General features: G+C 41.6%; 1 protein-coding gene across 4 annotated transcripts in view; it reads left to right on the top strand.

The window, feature by feature from the left end:
- OTUD7B (OTU deubiquitinase 7B) overlaps positions 1 to 26,368 on the top strand; it is a 55,420-nt gene extending 29,052 nt beyond the window's left edge. Inside the window, exons 2-12 of one of the 4 annotated variants that reach the window (XM_077842452.1) lie at positions 2,415 to 2,564; positions 6,325 to 6,513; positions 8,893 to 9,120; positions 10,569 to 10,670; positions 11,477 to 11,604; positions 15,727 to 15,839; positions 17,727 to 17,854; positions 18,163 to 18,312; positions 18,902 to 19,016; positions 20,373 to 20,457; positions 21,447 to 26,368. In XM_077842452.1, coding sequence (XP_077698578.1) covers positions 2,480 to 2,564; positions 6,325 to 6,513; positions 8,893 to 9,120; positions 10,569 to 10,670; positions 11,477 to 11,604; positions 15,727 to 15,839; positions 17,727 to 17,854; positions 18,163 to 18,312; positions 18,902 to 19,016; positions 20,373 to 20,457; positions 21,447 to 22,655 — 2,532 coding nt within the window. In that variant the 5' untranslated portion in view covers positions 2,415 to 2,479 and the 3' untranslated portion in view covers positions 22,656 to 26,368. Of the gene's footprint in view, positions 1 to 2,414; positions 2,565 to 6,324; positions 6,514 to 8,892; positions 9,121 to 10,568; positions 10,671 to 11,476; positions 11,605 to 15,726; positions 15,840 to 17,726; positions 17,855 to 18,162; positions 18,313 to 18,901; positions 19,017 to 20,372; positions 20,458 to 21,446 lie in introns of those variants that run through there. The other 3 variants (XM_077842451.1, XM_077842453.1, XM_077842454.1) reach the window with 3 other exon arrangements.
- Positions 26,369 to 26,498: the final 130 nt, after the last annotated feature.

Raw genomic sequence — 26,498 nt, forward strand, 5'->3', positions numbered from 1 at the left:
TACTGTCCTCATCTGTTGGATGGGGTTAGGGTGGAGTCTGTGGTCTCTACCTGGAAGCATCAAATATAAGAATGTGCTGCCAAGAAGTTTGGTTTAGTGCTTTTTTGAATTTCTTAGCAAGTCATTCTAGATCATGCTGGATCTCTAAATTACTTCTCGAAAATAATTTTTGGAAAAATGACCTACTATGTTGGCAAATGAGATCTATGATGCTGTGACATTGGTGGTTCTTACTGGCTTTCTCAGTCACAGGAGCCTATGTCTGGCTGCAAAATTGCCTACATGCCTATGGCTTAATCAACTCTCTCTTCTGCTGAGCATCTTTTTTGCTGATTGCTATTTGTGTGCCTACCCTGTATCTCCCACAGTCTGTCAGTTATTAAAATGGCTTTACTAAGTTCCTTTGCATATTTTTTTTTTTAAAAGAGAGAGGATTGAAATTCATTTTGCAGTTATGCTCTTGGTTTTGGATTAGTCATGCTTTCAAGTTATTTGGGCTGCAACCATCTCTTGTGACCTCTAAGACAGTAACTAAAATGGGCTTGGAGAAGAAATTCTTGTCTGTATTAGGGGAGGGAGAAACCATTCATTTATGAATTCTGAAGGAATTTAATTCTTGTATAAGATGTAAGGAACTAATTTATTTTATAACCTAACATTTTGAATTTGAGGTATGCTAGGCCCAAAGTTCCTTATGTTATCGGCAGCCTTTTCTGACAATTGTGGAAGAATGGGAGGAAATTAGACATTGACAATGCATCAACTAAACTAAATGTCAGGATCATGGTTTATGAGGCTATAGAGAACAGGAGAGTTTCATTTTTTAAACCTGGAAAGGACCTTAAAGGTCATCGAATCCATTGAATTCAGTCTGCAACTGAAACCCTGTAAGTAATTTGACCAGGGTGGTTAAGACCAGGGTAGACTCTTAGAAATAGAAAGGTGATAGGAAGTATGAAGGACCCTGGACTTTCTCATCTGCCAAGTTAAGCCAAAAATTTGGTAGTGGCTGATGTGGAGGTTCACTTAGTCATTTAATCATTTACTCATCAGGCATTTATTGACTGCTACAATATTGTAGGTGCTGTGTTAGATGCTAGTTGTTGGGGCTATGAATAGGAATAAAACATGTCCCTATACTCAAGTTAGTGACTTACTGGTTTTATGATCCACAAATCATTGCTGTTTATTTGCCTTAATATTTCTAAGGAATGCAGAAAATCATGATCCAATCATACCACTAAACAAGTTTTGTCCTGGGGTTGGGGGACGTTTGAAGAAAAGGTATCTGAGTCACCCTTAGACTTAAGATTGTTTAGGAGGAGATGTTTCTGCAGTGTGTCACCAGAGTCACCTTTTTTACCTTTGAGAATTCTACTTTTGGCCTTCTCTAAAAGGCAAGGAATTGGTGGGTGTGGTAGGGCAGGTGTGTTAGGGTTATTTTAGCAGCAAGCCCTCTTCAGAGAACTGTAAACCTGTCTAATGTGGCAGAATTTGGTTAGAGATCGTTCTTTACTCTGCTACTGCTTCCTCAGCTGGAACTGCTAACTTTAGAGGAATGTGGATTGGTGCCAGGCTATCAAGTCAGGGACAGAGTTTCTGCCAAAGTCAAGTCTGAAAGAGATCTTTTTCAGGTGAACTTATTTGGCTCGTTTGTCCATGGTGGATATTTGGCTCATTTGTCCATGGTGGAGAAAGGCATGTTTCCTGGGTTCATGAAATTAGTGGACAAAAATGGACTTTTGTGTACCTTTGAGATCTCCACTCTGCTTTGTGTAATAGCTTATTTTATTGTGAGTAGTTTTAGCTATCAGCTTGCTCCTTCTACATCCTCAGCTAGCCTCAGAACACTAGTCAGCTCTAAAGTTATTCAGTATATAGTATTCATTTGTTCGTTTATCCATTCATTCAGCAAATATTTACTGAGGGCCTCTATGCCACGCACTGTGCACGTATCAAGTGATACATGCTGAGGACACATTAGTGAATAAGACACACAAGCACTCGGCTTTCAAGAAACTTACATATTAGAGGAGGAGGGTAGACAGTAACCTACTAAAATAATTTCAGTTTATATCAGGTGCCAGGAAGGAAATAAAACAAGGTGGGGAGTTCTTCCGGGTGGTTAGTCTGCTGCTTTCTTCCATTAATTTCGATAAGCAACCTGATGGATGGAAATGGAATACTCTAGAAAGGTAGAAGAAAAGCATTATTCAGAATGACATTAAGTTTTGTGATTAATTTAGAAGAATTTAATGAGGAATTAGGAAACTAAAGGTTGCACTTTATAATAAATACAGCTGAAATAAATGAGCCGGGATAGTTTCTCCATTTGGTTAGGAAGCTGCAGAAATTGGGCTATGATCATCCTATTTCAGTATAATTTGAGCCTTATGTATTTATTTCCTCCTCAGGTAGAGGCCTGAATTTTGATCTATGTCCACCCTACCTCAGCTGCCTGAAAGTATTTAATGATCACATGACCCTGGACATGGATGCTGTCCTGTCAGATTTTGTCCGTTCCACAGGTGCAGAGCCTGGGCTGGCCCGAGATCTCCTGGAAGGTAAGGAGTCACGAGGAAAATGAGAAAATGGAAAATGAGAAGAGAGAAAGTCAATGCCATGTTTATTGTTAAGATGACTTGGAACAATTAAGGTGATCAGAAAAATACTTTATGACAGACCTTACGTTTAAATTGCTTCTAATAATCTACCTGTGTATGACTTAACATAATTTTAAAGTGCAAAATTCCCTTTTCTCCTTGAAAAGTTAAATTCACTGTGAATATATGCTTAGGTAATGCAAGTGAAATTTTATATAAATCCACTAAAAGCATAATTCTAGATGTGTAAGTCTTCCTCTTTATATATAAACAGCTTTGGGATTTTTGTATTTCGGATCATTTGTGGTTTTGTTTCTTGCCTTCCCTAATTTGGGGTGATTCCATGTAGAGTGAATTAAGTTAATATTTTTATTATGCTGCCATGTTTATTTCTATCTGTATGTACACATAAGCGTGAACATTCTAGATTTTAAGGTCCTTAAGGCTTGGAATTATGTCAGTAGGATTCTTTGTTTGGAGTCATAATTAACAGATGTTTTTTGATGATGGAACTATATAATGACAAAACTGGGTAAGCCTGAGGAGAGAGGGGCAAGTTCTTAGCATATATTCTAATGTTTTAGATCGTCATCGCTTAGCAAAGTATGACAGTTTGACATTTGCTTCCACCTTTTAGGAAATGGAAGATCTGGGTTTAAACTCCAGTTTGCTAATTCAGTGTGACTCTGCCCTTGACTGACATTTTTTATCTCCTACTATCTTCTTCTTCTTCTTCAGCCTGGCCCAACTTGTCACCTTTCCCTGGTCACGTTAAGTTGTTTTCTAAGTCAGCAGTGTCCCTTCCTCCATTTTTCTTTAGAAATTCTCCTCATCCTTCTGGATTCAGCTCAAATGCTTCTTCTTCCTCTTGTACTCTTGTAACATGTGTTCAATATGTGTGAGGTACTTGAGATAGATACATTGTTTTATTCTTACAATCACTCTGCAATATAGGTTTTATTATCCCACTTTTATGATTTTAAAAACTGAAGTTCAGAGAAGTTAAGTGGAATTTGAACATAGGCCATCTGTTTTCAGAGGCTGGCTTTTAACAATTATGTTACAATTAATATTTGTTTAATCTGTCTCACACACACGTGCACACACTTCTGTGCTATGAAGGAAAAGTTGAGGTACTATGGAAGTGTAAGAGAGAAACCTAATTTTAGATACAGGGTATAGAAAGGCCTTTCTAAGGAAGTGACATTTGAGCTGAACCCAGAAGGGTATGTGGGAGTAGCAAGGCAAAAGGGATAAGAGGAGAGTGTTGATACAGAAGCTTGTACAAGGACATAAAGTGAAACAGAGTTTGGCACTGGGTAGAAAGAGTGGGGCAAGAGTGGTAGGAAATGGGTAGAAAGGCAGGAAGCAGAATATGGGGCCCTTTGTAGACTGTGGTAAGAAGTTTAAATGTCATTCTGTGTTCAGGGGGAAGCTGGTGAAGGATTGTAATCAGGGGAGTGAAGTGATGGGATTTGAATTTTGGTTGAAGGTTATGGAACAGGTTGGAAGGTGGCCAGAGAAGTGATCAACCCAATTAAGACAGTTGCCACAGTTGAGGTGAGAGATGATGGTGGCTTGAACTGCTGTGGTAGCTGTAGGGAGAAAAGTGGATGGATTTAAGATAGAATTTAGAAGGGAAATCAAAGGGTTTGATCTTCATTTTCTCCCTGTCTCTGTCTTTCTCTCTTGCTTTTTCCTTTAAAAGTTAACTTTGGTTTATAGTGTAAAGAACAAATTCGAAAGAGGACATGTTAGGGGAAGGGAGATTAGCCAAGCCCCTCCCAGAGACCAGGGGATGATCATGAGGACTTTTATGGGGACAGTGACAGTAAAAATGGACATGAACAGATTTGAGAGATGTTCCATGAGTGCAAACATTGACTAGATAGTGAGGGCGGAAAACGAATTGGGTCTCAGTAGTGAGGAACTGAAGGTGACTGAATTTTCTGGCCTAGAGGGCTTGTGATGCCATTACTGGTTTGGGGAATATCGAAGGAGGAGTGGAAGGAAGGAAGGAAGGAAGGTAATAGGAAGGAAGGAAAGAAGGAAAGGAAGGAAAGGAAGGGAAGGAAGGGAGGAAGGAAGGAAGGAAGGAAGGAAGATGATGGATATCCCATTTTGGACAAGATGGGCAAATTGGTTGTTAGGGCCTGTTTTTCAGAGGTTTACCACACAGTTACAAATACAGGGCCAGTGTTCAGTATAATGTTCTGTATTTCCAGCTGTATGGTAAACATTCATTCATTGATTTGTTGAGTCAAGACAAAAGGCCTTCATTCTTCAACAAATATTTATTGAGTACCTACTATATGCCACGTTCTAGGTACTTGAACAAAACAAAACAAAAATCCCTGCCCTTATGTTCCAGCAAGACAGTCAATAAATAATAAGCATGATAACCAAATCATTGTGAAGTATATTTTAAGATGTGAAGTGCTATGTGATGAGGGTAGGTTGTGATTTTTACTTGGGTAGTCAAGCAGGCCTTATTAAGGATGTGACATTTGAACAAATACCTGAAGGAGATGAAGAGTTGTCTGTGTAGATAAACTGGGGAGAGAGCCTTCCAGGCAGTTGGGACAGTTGTTGGAAAGGCCATAGGTGGGAACAGTTGTAGCATATGTATAGGGGTAACAAAGAGGCCAGACTGACTGAAGCCATGTGAGCAAAGGAAGTTGGAACAAATGATGAATGTAATGGGTCAGAAGTAAATTCATCAGGTATTAATGATTCGTGTAGCTAAAACTGAGGAATTATAGTAATAACAAGACATCACAGCAACAGCAATAAATGCATATAAAAAAACTTACTGTGTACCAGTGTTTTTAATTCATTTGATCTTCGTAACATTCCTATGTGGAATCATCTCCACTTTCACAACCAGGAAAATTGAAGCACAGGGAAAAGGTTGGAAAAGTAGGCCAGGTCATAGAAAGCCTTGAATGTCAGACATAGGAACCTAGAATTTATTCTGTAGGCAGTGACAAGCAGCAGTTTTGATACTGGAACTGAAATGATCAGAACTGTGCTTTGGAAAGATTAATCTCATGGGATACTTTAGAGTGGATTGGAGGTGGGACAGTGGGTGATAGGAATTGAATTAAGTGGGTATCAGATGGAATAGAATAGAAGTGTGAACAGTCATAAAATATATGACAAGTCTATCATTTAAGATCTTTTCTTCAGGAGAGTAGTGATTCTTAAATTTGAGGCCAGGCAGTTACCATTTTCTTTTGGTAATCTGATGACAGCTGTCAGCTCTTTTTCTTTAGGAAAATGCACACACCTATACCTTTTTATATAATTTCAGATGGTTTAGGTCTAGGCTAAGAACTCTCTGGATTTCAGAATTGAGAGACCTGGGCTTTTAGTCACACTTTTCCTTGGTGCAAACTAGCTTTACATTTAGGCAAGTCACTCTTCTTTAGGCTGCTTTTGTTTTATCTGTGGTCTCTGAGGGCCCTTTTAGTTCAGAGACACAAAGATTCAATGCTCACAAAGCTGACTTAGGAAATAGACAACAGGTAAATAGATTGTTGTATTGTAGACTAAAGTGTTAAGAAAATTAAAGCACAATAAGAAACAGGAGAATGGTGGAAGTATACATAAATTTTATTTGCTAGTTTTGAGAGGATGGTTTGGGTGATTATTCTAGGTTTTTCCACAGTTTCCCTGTACTCTGAGTACCCAATTCAAGTTTTGATTTGTCTCTTGCCAGGAAAGAATTGGGACGTGAGTGCTGCCCTCAGTGATTTTGAACAGCTACGTCAAGTCCATGCTGGGAACCTGCCCCCACCCTTTAGTGAAGGGAGTGGTGGCTCCAGGACCCCTGAAAAAGGGTTTTCAGATCGAGAGTCTGCCCGTCCTCCCCGACCCACGCTGCAGCGGCAGGATGATGTCATTCAAGGTACTGGGGTAACTGAGGGGTGTTTCTGTAGATGGAGTAGAGAGGAAGGGAGGGCACTGCTAAATGGAGTCATCCTTCACAGATGATCCTCTTCCTTCCTCTGCTCCCCTGACAGACTGATTAGAGGTGGCCTCAGTCTGCCTCAGTGCGGGAGGCCCGCACTGTCCCACTGCATCATTTGTATTACCCTGTACAAAGGCCTTTTTCAGATCTGGGAGAGAAATGGATGAAAGAGAACAACCTAGTTGTCAAGTTTAAGTCCATAAAGGTAGAATTCAAAGGATCACTGCCATCCACCTCTTTGGTTAATATTTGTCAGTATGTAGCAAAATTTTAAAATGAATGTATATACTCTGACTCAGCAATTTGATTTTTAGGAATTTATCATATATATGTATGTGCACGTGAGTATATATATGTCCTTTAAACAAATAAATGCAAATGGACACATATGCAGTGTAAAGCTTGAGAGTTAAAGCTTGAAAACAACTTAATGTCCATTAGTAGAGGAGCAGTTAAATTAAAATTGTGTATGTTGTGGCATACTCTGCAGCCACTGGAAAGAATTAGGTAGAACTTGATGTGTTGTTTTAGAAAAGTCTATAAAATCTGTTGAGAAAGGTAAGATGCACAGTATGTTCTTGTTTATGTTTTTTGAAATGATTTTAAAAGCTATACATGCTTTTTAAAATTTTAGATTTATTTTACAGAGAATTAGAGCAGGGGGGAGGGGCTCAGGGAGAGGGAGAGAGGGTTCCAAGCTGACTCCTTGTTAAGCTCAGAGAGCCCCATGCAGGGCTTGATTTCATGACCTTGAGATCACGACCTGAGCTGAAACCAAGAGTCAATCTCTTAGCTGACTGAACCACCCAAAGCTATATGTGCTTCTGTGTGCATAGAAAATTCTAGAAGGATCCAAAAGGATTTCCTCTGGAGAAGGAATTAGAAATTTTGAATAAGGGGGAGATTTCTTTGTAATACTTTACATCTTTTGGTAGTATTTTGACTTTTTACCATGGGCTTATGATACTTTCTGAATACCTAAAAACGCAGTTTAAAAAATAACATCACTATAAAATAACTTTAGACAACTCTTAACTTACTTTGTACATCCTCTCTGGCAAGTATTGGATTAAGAACTGCTTCCCAACGCAATTTTTAGCTCTTTTGATAATCTTCACATAAGTCATGCAAATGAATTGTAATATGGCACTTGAACAGATTATGATCACAGACTATCGGGGGATTTTAAGTGCCATGTAATAAAAAACAAGTGAAATAATTTGGGGGCCTGTCTACTGTCTTTGTCTGTAGCATGCTAAGTGAGAATGACTGCACCTATATATTTCTGATAAATAGGAGTATCCAGAAAAGTTGTAGTAAATAATGTATATAGGGATCCCTGGGTGGCGCAGTGGTTTGGCGCCTGCCTTTGGCCCAGGGCGCGATCCTGGAGACCCGGGATCGAATCCCACGTCGGGCTCCCGGTGCATGGAGCCTGCTTCTCCCTCTGCCTGTGTCTCTGCCTCTCTCTCTCTCTCTCTGTGTGTGTGACTATCAAATAAATAAAAATTAAAAAAAAAAAAAATAAAAACGAAATACACTTTTAAAAAAATGTATATAAATGTTATTGATGGTAAATAAGAAAGTTCCCAGCTGTGTAAGATTTCATTAGAAAATCATTAATTTGGGATCCCTGGGTGGCGCAGCGGTTTGGCGCCTGCCTTTGGGCCCAGGGTGCGATCCTGGAGACCCGTGATCGAATCCCACGTTAGGCTCCCGGAGCATGGAGCCTGTTTCTCCCTCTGCCTGTGTCTCTGCCTCTCTCTCTCTCACTGTGTAACTATCATAAATAAATAAAAAATTAAAAAAAAAAAAAAAAAGAAAATCATTAATTTAAAAAAAATTTAAAAAAATCATTAATTTTCTATAATGGTAATTCTTCTTTATAGTCTCCAAAATGATGAAAATCATCAGAGTGATTATTTGATTCAGTCTAGCCAAATGCAACCCCATTTCTCTTATTCCCTCTTTTTCCTACCAGTGATCAAGTTTCCAAATGAATGAGTCCCTATTATGTTGGGAAATGGAAATAAAAGAAGACAGAGTCATGGGGAGAAGTTCAGGCAAATTCTCTTAAAAAAGGTAGAAAGAGGAATGTATATTTGGTGCCAATATAAGTGCTTAAAAAAATGCTACTTTCTATATTTCTCCAATTGTATTTGGTTTGAGAAAGCGGGTTGGGAAATTTGGTAGCCAGTTGGACTTATAGGTTTTCCCTGACTGAAAGAGGTAACCCTTGTTAGGTAATCATCACCACATGAGTGGGATGTTCTTTGGGCTGTGTATGTTCTAAGGTAACTCCGTTTCTCATTGCAGAAAAACGCCTGTCTAGGGGCATCTCCCACGCCAGCTCCAGCATTGTTTCCCTGGCCCGGTCCCATGTCTCCTCCAATGGTGGGGGTGGGGGGAGCAGTGAGCACCCCCTGGAAATGCCCATCTGTGCCTTCCAGCTTCCAGATCTCACTGTGTACAATGAAGACTTCCGCAGCTTCATAGAGAGAGACCTTATTGAACAGTCCATGCTGGTTGCCTTGGAACAGGCAGGTCAGTGAATGCTGCTTTTCCCCAGGTTCTTCCCTCTGCTCTTTACCTGTAGGCAGCCACGTGGAGGGCCTGGCCTTAACCAGTAGCTCCCAATCTAAGTGTGGGATCTGACTGCAAGTGTCAGTCAGATCAACACATATACTGAGTTAGGTGCTTCTTTTCAGGACATAAATTAAATACTTTCTCCTGGAAATTTCTATTTGGTGGAAGGCAAACCAGATATGCACATGAAAGGCCCAGGAATCCATACCTAAAAATCCATACATGGGGAAGAAAATACGAATGAATCAAAATTGGCTCTGGAACATGTTTGTGATCAGAAAATACCAATATTATAGCTGATGTACACCGGTGATTAATTTAAAAGTGCCATTTGTTTATATGAGCCTTTCTCTGAAGATATATTTACCTTTACAATTGTGTTTGTCTTAAATTACTGTTAAAATTGGTTAACATAGTGGGGTGAGGCTGCTGGAAATTATGGAAAAAGCTAGTCAGGTATTAAAATTCCTTGGAAGAAAGATGGGGGCTGGGAGTTGGGGGCATGGGAAACAAGCTTTCATTTTTCATTTGTACCCTTCTATAGTATCTGTGTGGATCTATTTAATACTTTCTTAAAAAGTTAGCAGGTTCTAGCTAGTGAGATTATAGGTTAGTTTTTTTCTATTAACTTTTTAGTAATTCAAGAAGACTTTTTAAGCATGATTCATGAAATATTTTTCTTCTATGAATAACGGATTGGCAATTGTGGGATGACTATACAGAATTGAGACTCATTTTCTTAGGTGTTTCATATGCTTTGTCTTGTTGCTTATATCTTTAAAGTCATATCACATACAAGTTGCCACGCAGTCATATATGCGATGATACTTACGTGACTCTGTGAATACATGCTTTGGGTTATTTTTCTTTTAGTGATGATGTTTTTGTGCTGAGTTTCATTGTTATATTATTTACTGGTCTCCTGACCAGAGGGAAGACATCAGAGCCAGCCAAGAAGCCAACACAGATTTCCACCTATGACCTTGGCCTCATCATCTAATCCAGAGTGGCTCAATCTCAGCATTGTTGACATTTAGGACCAGATAATTTGGTTGTGCAAGCGGCCTGATATGATATATTATGTTTAGTAATCTCTCTAGTCTCTACCCACTAGATGCATCCCTCCTCCAGTTGTGACAACAAAACAGCATTTCCAGATACTGCCAAATGTCCTCTTGGATATTGGTTAGATCAGTGGTCCCCATGTAAGAACTGCTGATCTAACCAATCATGCTCTCTAGATTCTGATTCATTAGGCATTAGTGAGGAAGATATAAGGAGTAACAGAGATGGTTTTATTCTGGGTAGGCTTCCTGGAGGAGGCAAGTTTGGAGTCTTTTTTAGAGTTAGAGAAGTGGGAAGGACTTTATGGATAATCTACTCCTCTCCTTTTCTTGTTTCTGTAGGGCGTTTGAACTGGTGGGTGAGTGTGGACCCTACCTGCCAGAGGCTGCTTCCTTTGGCAACTACTGGGGATGGAAACTGCCTCCTGCATGCAGCCTCTCTAGGTAAGTTTTGAAAATGGTGTTCCGTACCCTCAGAAAGGAAGCAATGGAATTAAATCTCATGTGCAGGACTTAATCCGCTAACCTTGATCTTAGGCAGAAATGATGGCATAGTGTGTATGTGTGTGTCTGTGTTTGTGTGTGTGTCTGCGTGCGCGCATGGGTATGGGCATGCGATGCAAGAGATGGAAGAGAGCCCTGCCCTGGTTTTTCAGTCTTGTTCAGAGAGCATATGGAGAACACATGCTTTAGTGTGGGTCCCACTCTGAGAGCTACCCCCAGAAGTAGTGAGCAGCAAGTATGTAAGCAGGGTAGAGCTATGTGTGTCTATCATTATACTTCATATTTATTCTTTTGCTGTATAAAAAAGATATGCTTTCATTGGTTTTTGTGAGATTTGTTTAATTATAAAACTTATTTATAATTCAATATGTTTTTTGCCTTAGATTTTAAAAAAGTCCTCATTTTCCAACCATCCCTCCAGCTTTGATGGTGATTGCCATGTGCCAGACCCATCTTCTATACTGCCACCATGTATTTTAGTTTGTTAGACTTGTGTCATGAGTAAGGAACTTTCTGTCAGGAGTTTGTAGGATGTGGTATATCTCCCACTTGTAAGTTCTCAAAGTATCTGAACCTCCAGAGTAGGAACACATTTTCTGTCATGGTTAAGTACCTCTCCCCTGAGTCACAGGAGTTTCTTTGAATCTGGCCTTCAGCCTGATTTCCTTCATGCTAGGACATATGCATCATAATTAGTAAAGGTAAGTCAAGGTAAGGTGTCCTATTGGTATGTTTTCTTGCTGCAGGCATGTGGGGTTTCCATGATCGGGACTTGATGCTACGGAAAGCTTTGTATGCGCTGATGGAGAAAGGAGCCGAGAAGGAAGCATTAAAACGGCGCTGGAGGTGGCAACAAACACAGCAGAATAAAGAGGTGAGGGAGTTTGGGAACACCTTGTTCTTAGAGTTGGCTATGGTGAATGCTCAGTGTGTGCCAGTAGGCCATGTCTCCTGGTGCCTGATCAGTGGTACTCCCTTTGGAATCCTGGAAATTGTAGACAATACAAAAGACACCACGGGCCTGTGCCTTTCTGAGATAATCATGAGAACTAGCATGGGGAAGCTGAGAATCATGGAGGAGGTAACTAACATGCTTCTCACCTGATGGACACTCATTAAGTCTTCAGTAGTAATCTTTTGCAAAATAAGATAGGACAAGTCCACAGGATTTTTGTATTGTTTGGAGCTTTTTTGCTTATAATAATAAAGCTAAACCAATTTTTAAGGACTTATGTTTTCAACCCTTATAGGAATGTAAATGCTTAAAAATTTTGTTGGCTATATGTAATACTTGTTTTTCATACACTCGGTTTGTTTAAAAATTTTAAAAACATGCCTATTAAATTGAGTTTGAATGATACTTCTCAGGGCCTTAGCAGGTGTTAAGACTGCTTTTGTATAAGAACGTAACAATGGCTGTTTGTACTTTCCATCCCCATAACTGGGGTTGAAAGCTAACTATGACCTGTGAGACAAATCTCACTAACAGTTAAAAAAAAAAAAAAGTTTCATTGGAACACAGCCCTGCACATTCATTTATATATGTTTGCTTTATGTTAAGTGCTTTCCTTGTGTAAAACAGAACAGCAGCAGGATAGAGTAGTTACATATGGCCCACAAAGCCTCAAAGATTTACTGTCAGGCAGTTATGACGGGGCAGTAAAAGAGTTGGCTGAACCCTAACTGTAATGATGACACTGTACACTTACACAAAGATAACAAGTCTCCATCTTCCCTTTTCCCCTAGTTCTCTCTCTCTCTTCTGTGTTTATCTTACACGCTGTTTGAGTGTATCTGTTTGTTTGTTTTGCCATTTATATGGCTGGGTGTTCTGGCATAAATATGGGACAGTCTTTTCGGAAACTTTCTTTTTTCTTTCCATTTTCCTTCTTGTTGCCTTTTATTGCTCTATCATAACTGGCTATTATATAGAACTAAGAGGTTTTTTTTTAGTTATTAGAATTTAATATCCTGAAGATTAAAATATGAAGGTAGAATGTGTCCTGTTTCTTTCTTAAAAACAAAGAGGCCAATTGTTAAAATTAGGATGGTATTAAGATCAGAATGGTGTCTTTGATCAGCCAGTCTGCCCCAGAGGATTCTGAAGGAAGCAAGTGTACAGGGGCAAGGCCAAGTAAATGGCATTCTTTATTATTGCCAAATCCCATGGTTCCCTAGTGAACTGAGCAGGCACTTGTGGAGGGCTTCTTTTGCCTGAGCTAGAGCCAACCTAAAGTTTGCCTTCTTCGCCACTGAATTCACATCATACCTGAACCTTATATTTGACCACTCCAGAGTCCAGAAAAGCATTCAAACTAGAGCATTTAGCTATTAGTAGAAGTTACAGCAACAGTCAGAGAATAGGTATGGCCAAGTCCCGCTATTAAGCTATTGTAGTTATTTTAAGGGTGGGATTATATTGTGATGGGTTTAGCTGGGAGACCCAGAAATACCCAAATTATGTTCTTGGTTAGCCACATGTTCCTCCCCAGGGTCTCCAGTGGAAATGTATAGAGATGGAAATGCATAGAGAATAGTGGCTAACAAAGGAGCAACATCTTACTCCTTTTGCCCAGTACATAAAAAGTTCCATACTGGAAATGTGGCCTAAAGAGTTGTTTTAATTGAGACTATTTATAGCATCATACTGCACCTTGGGCATGGGAATGGAGGGAGGCAAGGAGGACTGGGGGGCTTCTTTTAATCAAGACTGAACACCACACAAACTAAATTGGTTTTGATTTCCCAGGCCTCCTTGTTTTGTGTTGAAATTGGTGGTCAAGCCCAATAAAGATGGGCCGCCTGGCTAGTTCAGTAGGTAGAGCATGCAGCCCTTGACCTCAGGGTGGTGAGTTTGAGTCCTATGTTGGGTGTAGAGATTGTTTAAATAAACTTAAAAAAAAAAAAAAACTCTAACCAGTAAGGACATTTTCCAGTAAGGCTGAATGGGTCCGCCACCTAGTGGCTGCATGTATGAAAACAGGAAGCTGAAATAGGTGAGAAAAAGACTGACCAAAGCACCCAGTCAGTACATATTGCCTGTGCATTGTTCTTTTTATTTTTAATTGAAAAACTTTATTACAGTATTTTACAAAGAGAACATAGCTTTGTAATTTTTAGTTATTAAAGTAAAATGTTGCTGATAACAGCTCTTTAATTCTTAAATTTGTTCCTCACACCCCTCATGTTTCCAGTTTAATTCTTTTACTCTGTCAGTATGTTTAAGCAGTATAAACTCATTTAAATACTAATGTAAGGCAAGTATAATTAATAACAATAGACTTATCTCCCAAATTATCATATATATCCTAAAGACAAATGATATTTTTAAATTGCTTGTACCACTTCTCCCATTTCTTTGATAAAAATTATAGTTTCACTCAGCATGTATTGATTACTGATCACATCTTAGGCACTAGCATATTGCCTAGAACATGGTTCTGGCCCTTAAGAGTAGTAGGTGATGGACATGTAAATATGTAATTGTACCAAAGTAACAGGTTGTTCCTTCTGTGATGAAGTTTGTATAGTAGATTAGAAGGGAGGGCACAAAGGAAGGAGTGAGTCTACCAGGAAGATTTAGGAAAGCCTTAGAGAAGATATTTGAGTTCTCTCCTGACAGTTGAGAAATCGTTCACCAAGTGGCTAGGAAGTAGGCTGCTCCAAGCAGAAGGAATAAGCTAGACAAAAGGTCAAGTATAAAGCAATGCAGTACATTCAAGGAACTACTGCTAGTTAAATTATGTATTAGAGAGGTGGGTAGGGGCCAGGAAGTGGACTTTGTGTGCTACACTGAAGTATTTTGAACTATAATAGGTCATGATGGTTCTTTTTTTTTTTCTTAAGATTTTATTTATTTGAGAGAGAGAGAGAGTGAGCATGAGCAAGAGGTAGAGAGGGGCAGAAGGAGAAGCAGACTCCCTGTTGAGCAGGGAGCCCGATGTGGGGCTCAATCCCAGGATCTGGGATCATGACCTGAACAGAAGGCAAACGCTTAGCTTACTGAGCCACCCAGGTGCCCCAGGTCATGATGGTTCTTAAAATCATTTGTAGCAGGGAGCAAACATCAGATTTTAATTTTAGAAAAACCTTTCTGGTAACACTGTAGAAAATGGATCAGAAGAATGCATGACTAGAAGTAGTAAAACCAATTAAGGGTCCATTGCAATAGGCATGCTTAATAGTTATTGACTAAGGAATCCAGGTGTGGGGTGGGCAAAAGGAGAGAAGTCTCTGCTAACTCCCTCGTTTCTAGCTTAGGTGTTTGGGTGATATTCAGTGCTATTCGCTAAGGCAGGAATACAGGAAATAGAGTGGGTTTTGGAAGAGGTAGGAGTTCCATTTTGACTGTAGTTTGAGGCAGTCATGAGCAGGTGGCAATCTTCAGTATGCAGGTGGATGTGAATATAGTCTAGAAATTAAGAGGAGGTCTGGGATGGAGAGGGAAATTTTAGAGTCCTGAGCATATAGATGGCAATAGATGAGATCACCCAGAAGGAACCAAAGCTGCTAATATTGTTGACATAATACCAATATTGCTAGAGTGGACAGAGTTGAGAGAGATAAGAGAAAGTAGTGTTGCAGAAGCTGAAAGAGAAGGAAATTTAACAAGGAGTTGAAATGCGACATGAAGACTAAGAAAGACAAGAACCAAAGAGTCCACTGAATTTGCAATTAAAAGGTCATTGTCCTTTGCAGAGTTAGGTAGGTAAGGTGCTGTATGTGGGGCAAAGGGGGGCAGGCTGGTGGACAGAGACAGAAGCTGGACTGAAATGAGTCAGAAAAGAATGGAAGAAAAAGAAGTGTGAGAGAGGTCATAGACTTTTCTTTTGTGGACTTTGACTAAGAGAGGGAGAAGAGATTTGACTTTGTAGTACACATTGTAAGCACAATGCTAAGGGAATAGGGAGTGGGCCAGTGTGAGTGAGTTGGGATAGCTACTGCCCGTGAACCTAGCCTCTGACTGCTTGATCTCCCCTGCCTGTCTTTTACACAGTCAGGGCTGGTTTACACAGAAGATGAATGGCAGAAGGAATGGAATGAGCTGATCAAGCTTGCCTCGAGTGAACCCCGCATGCATCTAGGTACCAATGGAGCCAACTGTGGTGGGTAAGTATGGCTAAGTGAGGGAGTAGGAAATCATCTTTCCTGAGTCCTTAGTGTCCAAAAAACTTCATGCTAAGAGGATGTTGGAAGGAAAGAGAGAGGGATGCCTGGGTGGCTCAGTGGTTGAGCATCAGCCTTCAGCTCAGGGTGTGATCCTGGAGACCCAGGATCGAGTCCCACGTCGGGCTCCCTGCATGGAGCCTGCTTCTCCCTCTGCCTGTGTCTCTGCCTCTCTCTCTCTGTGTCTCTCATGAATAAAAAAATAAAATATTAAAATAAAAAAAAAAAAAAAAGGAAAGAGAGGCCATGGCAAGGGCACAGAAGTATGTGACAGCATGGTATGTTCTAGGAACTATAAGCAGTTTACCACTGCCAAAATACAGAGTACGTGGTATAGAGTGATAGATGAGGCTGGGTAACAAGAGTTTTGTGTGCCATGCTGCGGTTTCTGTTGTATCATGCTAAGGAATTAAAATCATATCCTGTCCAGACTTTGAGAAACTATGGGACAGACAGTTCAGTTTTCTCAATAAATACATTGCAAGGAAAATAAAAAGGGAGAGGGAACCTAAGTTTAAAGACACTTAGACAAATCAACTAGTGGGAATGTATGGATATTTATAAGACAGTTGGGGAAATGTGAACAATGACTACATGTTTAATTACTGTTAAATTTTTTTAAAGTGTGGTATTAACGGTTGAGTGGTTGTTTTTAAAAGGAGTCCTTTATTTTTAGAGATAGAAATTGAAACGTTTATGGATGATATGATGTCTAGGATTTGATTCAAAATCATCTGATGTGGTAGGCTGGGGCAAGGGTGGGGACTGATAGGGAAATAGATCAAGGTCTAGGTGAAATGACATTGCCTGTATGTTTTAAATTATTGAGGCTGGGTGATGGATATATGAGAGTTTAGGTATAATACTCTTCCTAGTTTTGAATGTTTAAAATTTTGACATTTTCTTTAACACGAAGTTAAAAATTATAACCTATCCAGACTTGATTGTACATAAAAATAATCTGGGAGGTTTGTTAATGTGCAGATCTGGGGATCTCCACCCTGAGGAAGTTCAGTTGAGTTGGACTGAGCTATGGCCCAGAAATCTGCATTTGTACCAAGTGCCTAGCGTTGACGAACCTGGCTTCAGGGGTCAGGAAGCCCCTGAATTGTGTGTATATGAGTGATAGGAGCAAATTTATGTATTTGAGCACACTGCTAGCAGAGCGGGCAGTGAAGTGGAGGGCAGTGAGACTGGGTTGTAGTAATTCAGGAGAGAGGGCATGGGTGTGAACAAGAGTGGTGGATTGCAGACAGACTGGAGGAGATAGATACAAGAGACAGCTGGGAGATGGAATCGGTTAAGCCAGGTGATTAATTGAAGATGAGAGATAAAGAAGAGTAAATATTTCACAGAGTTCTGATTAGGCTACTAGGTAGATATGGTGAAGGTGAGATGCTCTTCTTCATTTAAGGGAACATAGGAAGAGGAATTTTTATTCTTTTCTTTTGTCAACTATGATGCATGTGTTGTCTGGGTAGTTGTGGTGGGTAAAGAAAGGCTCCACAGTTGTGCACTGAGCTACAGGATAAAGCAAATTGGGGAAGACTTGAACACGATTGGTTTTAGCAGGGGGATTACCTCCAGATTCCTAACACTGCTTTACCTCTAGGGCCTTTAGATCTCTCTTCTTGTATTTCCCCATCTCTGAAACGGGAAGAGAAACAGCCACGGTAGCATGAAATGATCAGCTCTGTCTGTGACAGCCTTAAGTTTAGAAAGCAAGAAAAGGATATTCCTCTTTTTCCTCTTTACGGAACTGGTCTTCAGGGGTATCTTGTTTCGTTTTGTAACCCCTCCCCTCCACCACTCCCCTTGTACTCCTTCTAGGGTGGAGAGTCCAGAGGAGCCTGTCTATGAGAGCCTAGAAGAATTCCATGTGTTTGTCCTCGCCCATGTGCTCAGGAGGCCCATAGTCGTTGTGGCCGACACCATGCTGAGGGACTCTGGTGGGGAAGGTGAGTCAGTTCTCACTGCCCTGTGCGCCTTCTGTTCGCAGAGCCTTGGGCGAAGTCCTGAGAGGAGGAGTGGAAAGGGCTATATGGACCTATGGGGAGAAACAAGGTATACATTAGAACAATGTGAAGTTCTCAACGGATCCAGAGCAAAGGAGTTGGGGTTAATTGATGAGGCTTCTTAGGAATGAATGACTAATTAGGGGTTAGAGTGAATTGAAATGAGGGAACTCATGTGGTAGAGTGGGGCGTGGGGATTGCCCTCTAGGCAAGAACACCTCCTGAATAACAGTCTTTGTGGTTTGTTGCAGCATTTGCCCCTATTCCCTTTGGGGGAATCTATCTGCCCTTGGAGGTCCCAGCCAGCCAGTGTCACCGCTCCCCTCTGGTGCTCGCCTATGATCAGGCCCACTTTTCTGCACTTGTGTCCATGGAGCAGAAGGAGAATGCCAAGGAACAAGGTGCTGAATACAGTGTTGGTGTCTGTGGTATCTTTTGGTCTGCTTTGTTTTCTTTTGGAAAAACTGAAATGGGAGAGAGCGTAGGAGGGAAGACTTAAGTGACATGCAAGCCCAGACAGTGCACACTGATACTGTTTTACTAAGCTAAAGATAAACCAGCGTGTTTAAATTAAACATAAATACATTTGACAAAGAGCTTTGGGGAAAAACATAGTAGCCTGCCTGTATTTGCCTGCTCTGGAGTAAAGAGTGTATGTCTTAAGGTCATAGAACCTTCCAAGTACTTGTCATAATAATGACTTTGAATTCCTTGAATCCATGTTAACTGGCAAGCACATGATGAGCATGCATTTGACTGGCTGGTGGAGAGTCATGGAGATTAGAGGCCTAAATTGTGTGTTGGCTAGTAAGGGAAAACCAGTCTGTTTGTTTTTAATACCAGCATAATTCACACTTGAAAACTGAGGGGTGAACTCAGTTCGAGGCCTGTGAGATGATTCAGCCTCCTGTTTAGTGAAGTCAGTTTGTGTTCAGTTGCCTTCCTCTCTCCTCAAAGAGACTCCTTGATGATATGTTTCTTCCTCCCCAGCTGTGATCCCACTTACAGATTCAGAGCATAAGCTGCTGCCCTTGCATTTTGCTGTGGACCCTGGAAAGGGCTGGGAATGGGGCAAAGATGACAATGACAACGTCCGATTGGCCAGGTGAGGCAGGCCTAGCCTTCTCACCTGCTAGGCATCTCTTCCACATATAGCATCCGTTTCCCCAGGGGCTTTTCCTCAGTTCAGAGGCAAGACAGCCACATCCTAGCTCTGGTGTTTTGGGGAAGATGGAGAAGGTGGGGGACAGGTTGGGCACCAGGATTCTTGCAACACACAGCTGCTTTTTCTCCCAGCCCAAGTGAGAAAGTTTTTATTTTTTATTTAAACATTTATTTAAGATCTTATTTTTTAAGTAATCTGTACATCAACATGGGGCTCGAACTCAACCTGGAGACCAAGAGTTGCATGTTCTATTGACTGAGCCAGCCACGCACTCCATGAGAGGGGTTTTTACATAACTGACCAAAATAGTTAGTTTGCTTTGGATTGTTGCCTTTCTGAATTTAAATAGCAAGGAAAACTCATTCTTTCTGCTAGCCCCCCTCCCTATCACCTCCCAAAGCAGGTTTACTTTTTAGCCTGTGCCCTCCACAGCTTCCTACAAAGAGGATATGAATGTAAAAGCTCCTCCCTTAACTCTTATCCAATGTTTCCTTCTTTGGGCTCCTGACACTGAGATCCAATTGAGAGGGTTTGATTAAAACTCAGAGTTTAGACTGTCTTTTAAAATAAGTTCTCAAAAATAAATAAATAAATAAATAAATAAATAAATAAATAAATAAAATAAAATAAAATAAAATAAAATAAAATAAAATAAAATAAGTTCTCATGTGTTGGAAATATCAGAAAGGGAGACAGGACATAAAGACTCCTAACTCTGGGAAATGAACTAGAGGTGGTGGAAGGGGAGGAGGGCGGGGAGTGGGGGTGAATGGGTGACGGGCACTGAGGGAGGCACTTGACGGGATGAGCACTGGGTGTTATTCTGTATGTTGGTAAATTGAACACCAATAAAAAATAAATTTATTATAAAAAAATAAAATAAAATAACTTCTCACCTAAATATCAAAATAATATTATTTTATTATTAATAAAATTTACACCACTTAATAATATTTACACCAGCCACAATAATGGCTACTATTCAGTAAGTATTTCCTATTTTCCAGACATTATGCTGGGTCGTTTCCAATACTATTTTAATCTTCACAACAACCCTAGAGGGTAGATATTATCTATACCCATTATCAACCCCAACTGAATTTTAGGGAGGGTGAAGTGACTTGCCTCAAGGTCATAAAAACCTAGTATTAATGGGTGGAGCTATAATTTAGACCCAACCTTGTCTGAGTCCTGAGCCACAAAGCCCTTTCCTGTCCTATCTTCCAACTGGATCACGCGCTTTGCTTTTTAAAGGTCACGGTATGTTTTCAATTCTTTTTTTCCTCCTGTTCACAGTGTAATCCTGTCCCTAGAGGTCAAATTGCATCTGCTGCATGGCTACATGAATGTGAAGTGGATCCCAGTGTCCACTGATGCACAGGTGAGGACTTCTCCGACCCCACCCTTGAACATCCTCATTTTCAGCAACAGGGAGAACAAGGTGATCTGGTAGTGGTCCCTGAGTCTCTTTTGAGTGGTAGCTGATGATTCAAGGTTAGGAATAACGGGAAAATGTCAGATAAGTTCTAGAAGACACTTTTTCCTGCCTTTTTTACCTGCTGGTGCCCTCCACTTTCCACAGCTCCTCTCCAGCCAAGCTCTACTTGGCGATACTAGTATGCATTCTTCAAGAAAAGTTTTATAGACTTTTTGGTGAACTTGACATGGTTGTACTTTGTCCCGACCCTTGTATATGTAGACCTCTGTGGAGGTTACCAGAGGAAACAGTATAGCTTAAGGAGATCCTGATCTGGTAGATTCTGAGGATGTCATCATTCTCCATAGAACAGGAACGCAGGAACAAGGGCAAACTGACAGACTCCAGTGCTGGATGTCTGAAAGCTGAGGGACTGAAGAATGGTTCCACTTTCTTGAGATTAATTTTGGGCGGAATCTGGCACAGAGAAATTTCTAAGAAAGGATACCCTAGTATCTATGGAATATTCTTCCTCCTTACCCAGAGGCCATGTATTGTATAGTTGCTCATTGCTCTAGAAGGAGCAGCGGGCTTCATTTTGATATCTCCGTATTACAGAAGGGAATCTGATTGCAGAGGCTGAGATAAAAGTCAGATATTAGATTCTATCTTTCCTCGGTCCATGGGAGAGCTGACGGGCTGGGGAAGGACAGTGCCCCCCGTCGAGTGACCTTTCCCCACCATGACAGAGCCCTTTGCTAGAACCAGGCAGGCACTCCAGGGTTGGAGGACATAGGGGTGTAATCAGCCCTTTTCCACATGGCTAATTCCTGTAGCCACCCTGCAGCAAGCCCCATGAGCCGTGAGCCAGACAGATGGCCTAGAGGTCCCTGGGCCCTTCCCTCAACTCAGCCCAGTGGGACAACCATTAATACTATGCTTATGTCCTCCAGGCTCCCCTGGCACAACCTGAGTCCCCCACAGCCTCAGCTGGAGATGAGCCCCGGTCCACTCCCGAGTCCGGGGAATCAGACAAGGAGTCTGTTGGCAGCAGTTCCACGAGCAATGAGGGCAGCAAGCGGAAAGAGAAGTCAAAGAGAGGTCGGGAGAAAGACAAGAAGAGAGCAGATTCTGTGGCTAACAAACTGGGCAGCTTTGGCAAAACCTTGGGCAGCAAACTCAAGAAGAACATGGGAGGCCTGATGCATAGCAAGGGCTCCAAGCCCGGAGCGGCAGGCGCGGGCTCAGGGTTAAGCAGTGGCACCGAGACCCTGGACAAGAAGAAAAAGAACTCGCTGAAGAGCTGGAAGGGTAGCAAGGAGGAGGCGGCTGGAGATGGGCCTGTCTCCGAGAAGCCTGCAGCTGAGTCTGTTGGTAATGGAGGGAGCAAGTATAGCCAGGAAGTGATGCAGAGCTTGAGCATTATGAGGATTGCAATGCAAGGGGAGGGGAAATTTATTTTTGTTGGAACCCTGAAGATGGGTCACCGTCATCAGTATCAGGAGGAGATGATCCAGCGCTACCTTTCTGATGCTGAGGAGAGATTCCTGGCAGAGCAGAAGCAGAAGGAGGCAGAGAGGAAGATCCTGAATGGAGGGGTGGGGAGTGGGCCTCCTCCAGCCAAAAAGCCAGAGCCAGATGGCGGGGAGGAGTTGCCGACTGCCCCTCTAGTGGAGTCCAAGGCTGTGGCATTCTCTGCTGGCTACCCTGGGGGCTTTACTATCCCTCGGCCTGCTGGGGCTGGAGTCCATTGCCAGGAACCCCGGAGGCAGGTCGCAGGGGGTCCTTGTGGGGGGGGCCTGCCGCCATATGCCACTTTCCCCAGACAGTGCCCTCCAGGGCGACCCTACCCCCATCAGGACTGCGTCCCTTCTCTGGAGCCAGGCAGTCACTCCAAGGATGGTGTTCACAGGGGTGCATTGTTACCACCCCCCTTCCGAGTGGCTGATTCCTATAGCAATGGCTACAGAGAGCCCCCTGAGCCAGATGGATGGGCTGGAGGTCCGTGGGGGCTTCCTCCAACCCAGACCAAGTGCAAACAACCGAACTGCAGCTTCTATGGACACCCTGAGACAAACAACTTCTGCTCCTGCTGTTACAGGGAAGAACTGAGGAGGAGGGAGCGTGAACCGGGTGGGGAGCTGCTGGTGCACAGGTTCTAGTGGGAGAACCTTGGAGGGCACGGGGGCTAAACAAAGAGAGTTAAGCTCAACTAATTGGCTCATCAAGACCCAGCCCCCATGCAGATGGGGCAAATGCAGTAATGTTGGCAGGAGCCTGGCTAGAAACTTTTAAGTGTGTGTGCGCGCTAGCGAGCTGCCAGGCTGGCAAGAGCAGGTCCGGCCGATGGTGCCTGGAGGGCTGCACTAGTCCTTTGTCCATCTTGATGGGACCCAGGAGGTCCAAGGGGGAAAGATGGTGATTCTGTCTCATCACTGCTTGGGTACACCCAAGGACCTAAGGGAAATGAGGGGAAGGTTTAATGTGTGGGGGAGGGGAGGTGGGCAGAAGTGGGGGGTAGGAGCAGGCAAAGGAGGTTCTCAGTCAATAAAAAAAAAAAAAATAGACCAAAGTTCCTGTAGGTTGGAAACAAAGCACATGATGGTGGAGTTGGGAATGTGGAGGGAAACTGGGGAATTAGATTTGCTATTGATATGAATTAAGGTAGAAATTAGGGTTGGATAAATTCTTCCTCCTCAAGATCTGGAAAGACAAGGCAGTAATGTGTTCTCATGGGTGCTTGTTAGCTTAAATCAGTTTGAGATGGGAAAGGGAAGAACTTCATAGGGGAATCCTTTTCCTCTCAAGTTTGATTTCTTTCTCAACAGCCATCTGTCATCTGTTCTAGTTCGAGAGGAAATTGCTGATTGCCCCCTATCTTTTCCTCATCCTTTTTGAGGGCTGAGCTCAGCTAAGGTTGTGATTTTTTTTTTAACAACTTTAATTTTATTAAAAAAAAAATTCCCTCAGGGGAAGGGAAGAGTAATGAGAAGAATAGCTATGTGGCTGGATCTTCTCCAGGTGAGTGGGTGGGTGCACAGGTGATCTTTTGTAACTACTTAGCAATAACCACACATTGGGGTGTGAGTACACCCTGGGAGGGTGGGAGCAGGACAGACCTTTGGCCAGACTGTTGCAAACAAAACCAAAAACCTAAATAGAGCACTACCATCCTCTGCTGCTGTGTTTCTATAGAAAGTAACTTAGTTTGACTATTTTTTCTTTAAGGAAAAGAAACAAAAAGACCCCAGTGAGAAAAACATATTAAAAAATGATTTTTTTTTCCTATTTAAGTGATTCTTTCTCTCCTTCCTCTCTACTTTTGGAGAACAAACTTAACATCCCGGCTTCTTTTGTTAAGCCATAGCTGACCTTAATCTGTGGTTAGTTTATTAAAATAACAAAAAAATACTTTGTAAGTAGACATATTTTTGATAATAGGATCAATGTTGAAACATGAGGGTAGGGGTTAGGGGCAATTTATAAAAAGGTAGTTAGAGAAATATATTTTAGTGAACTGTAACCACAGATCACAGATTACTCCCAATGAGCTGATCTGTCTTTGGGCTTCCCCCTTTCCCTAACAACCTTTTTTCCCAGAGGGTGGTAATGGGCCTACTAACACAGAAGGGGGAGCTCCTTTGCGTTTTGCACAAAGCACAAGTCTGGACAGCCTTTACTCTGACCAGCACCATTTCTAAGAGCTTTAAACTGGAGGACTTATCCTGGGCCAGTTTCCCTTTTGCTTTCTTTCTTTCCTTTTTTTTTTCTGGGGAAAAAAAAAATCAACTATGCAATTATATACACTCCTGGGTACATATGAAGAAGGGGAATAAGTGTACTTAAGTGTCCAGAGTGTTAATTGGGGCTGTTTTTCTGTGTGGATTTCTCTTTTGAGGTATGTACTCCTAACCTATCTCATGGAATGTAATCCCCACATTTGCTCTAAACCGAACGTGGGTTGTGTGTGTGTGTGTGTGTGTGTTGGGGACCTGTAATTGCTGTGTGTGTGTGTGTGTGTGTGTGTGTGTGTGTGTGTGTGTGTGTGTTGGGGACCTGTAATTGCCATATGTTGCTTCTGCCCAGTCAGGAAATTCATCATCCCACGTTCCCCCTGGTAACAAATCCTGTCAAGACCATCCTCTTCATTGGAACTGCTTACAGTTTAGAAAGGTTCCTCTCTCTTCAGCAGACTTGAAAGTCACTCATTTTTCAAATCTGATAGTCTACTGATTTAATCATTTCCTATGGCTATTAATTCTTAGGCTTTTATCTGAAAATAGAGTGGTTTTAAGGAAGCACTGAGGTCAAAGGAGACAGATTCCAAAGGAGGGGATGTACATATTTCTGGGCAGGCCTGGGACTAGTACAAGGTGCACTCCCCTTTTGTACAGAACTTTAAGGGGTACCGAAAAACTCAGTAGTTAAGATAAATACCATTTTAATGCAATATTTAAAATACAATGCAAAAAAAATCCATGATGAATAGAATATCAAAATCTTAAAGATAGGATCCAACAGGACTGAGACTAAGGGCAAGGGAAATAAGGCTGATTGAGCAAGCACGGGGCTGAATCCTATCTTTACAATTTTGATACTTAGTTCATTGTAGATTTTTTACATTGGTTTTGATTTTCAAAAAATTCTGCATTAAAATAGTATGTTGGTTATTGAGTTTGGGAGCACCCCTTAAATTTTGTGCCCGAAGTGAGTGCCTTGCTCACCTCATGCTGTCTCTGGGGATAGAACAACACCGGGTGAAACCATCACCTCTTGAGCCTCTGTCCCCAAAGTGCACCCAAACTGCAGGTGGCTCCAGCTCACACCTGGGACAGCTCACCTAGCTTTCCCATAGGTGCTGATCTCCAGCATAGGATTCTGGCCTGGACCAATAGGAATGAAAACAGACCAGGGGTTTTCCCAGAGAATAAAACCAGGAAAGTTTTAATTCTCCGCTGGACTGCTGTATTTGGATTTGATTTGTTATTAGATTCTAGTTAATGCTTTTGTTTTTAAAAACAGGACAAATGAACAAAAACAAACCTTGTGTCATGTTTGTTTTTATTTTGACTTATAAACTAACCAGTCTCAATTTATTTGACCTCTTTTCAAATAAAAAAGGTAGAAATTTGGGGGGGGTTGTCTAGGGGTGAGTATGATAAAATAGGACTTTATTTAGGCCCTATAGCTTTTTATTCAGAAACAAAATTATTTTTGTTTAATTTGGGAAGGTAACTATTTATTGAGGCATTCAAAAAAAAATCCTCCATTCTAAGGATAAGGGGCCCCAAGTCAATGAATGTTTTTCTGTAGGGATGAGTAAAGACTGTTTTGCTTTATTCTTTGAGGGGGTTGTGTGGGCTGGAGGGTGAAGGAATAATGCCTGGGAAATGAAAACAGACTGGTTGGTTTGTGGTATTTTAGGAAGATAAGGGGGTGGAAAAGGCAAGCCCATGCAATTACTGTGCTGGGGAGGTGGGTGTGGAGGGGTACATGATGTGCACCCAAAATTCTGTGGTTAAGGAGGGGTATGTGGTTGGAGGGGAGGCTGATCCTGTAATCCTGGCCAAGGGAAGGTATCTCTCAGGCTTATACAAGTGCACTTAGTTCCTTTAATCCAGGGCATTGGGGTACCTACAGGGGATTTTATTGAAGAGGGGAAATAGTTGGGGTTCTTATTTTCCCCTTTTAAGACAGTGCTACCCCTCCATCCTAATATTCTTCACACCAGCCCTGATGAAGCAAGTATACTATAGAATAGATCTCCAAATTCCTGCCTTGATCTCTACTCATTTTATTAGGAGTTACAAGATTTAATCAAAAGTTTTTCCCTCATACTGGATTCTATCAACAAAATAAAAGGATTGTATCAAAACTTTTTTTTTTTTGTAAGATTTAGCCTCTTTATGGAGCGGGGATGGTGTTAAATTCGGTGCTGTGCAGGGACTGGTGGGGGGGAAGTACTCCCTCCTGCTGGCTCAGTCTCTTAAGCGAAACTAAAGCTC

This window comes from Canis aureus, chromosome 12 (genome assembly GCF_053574225.1).
Source record: "Canis aureus isolate CA01 chromosome 12, VMU_Caureus_v.1.0, whole genome shotgun sequence".
NCBI lineage: Eukaryota > Metazoa > Chordata > Mammalia > Carnivora > Canidae > Canis > Canis aureus.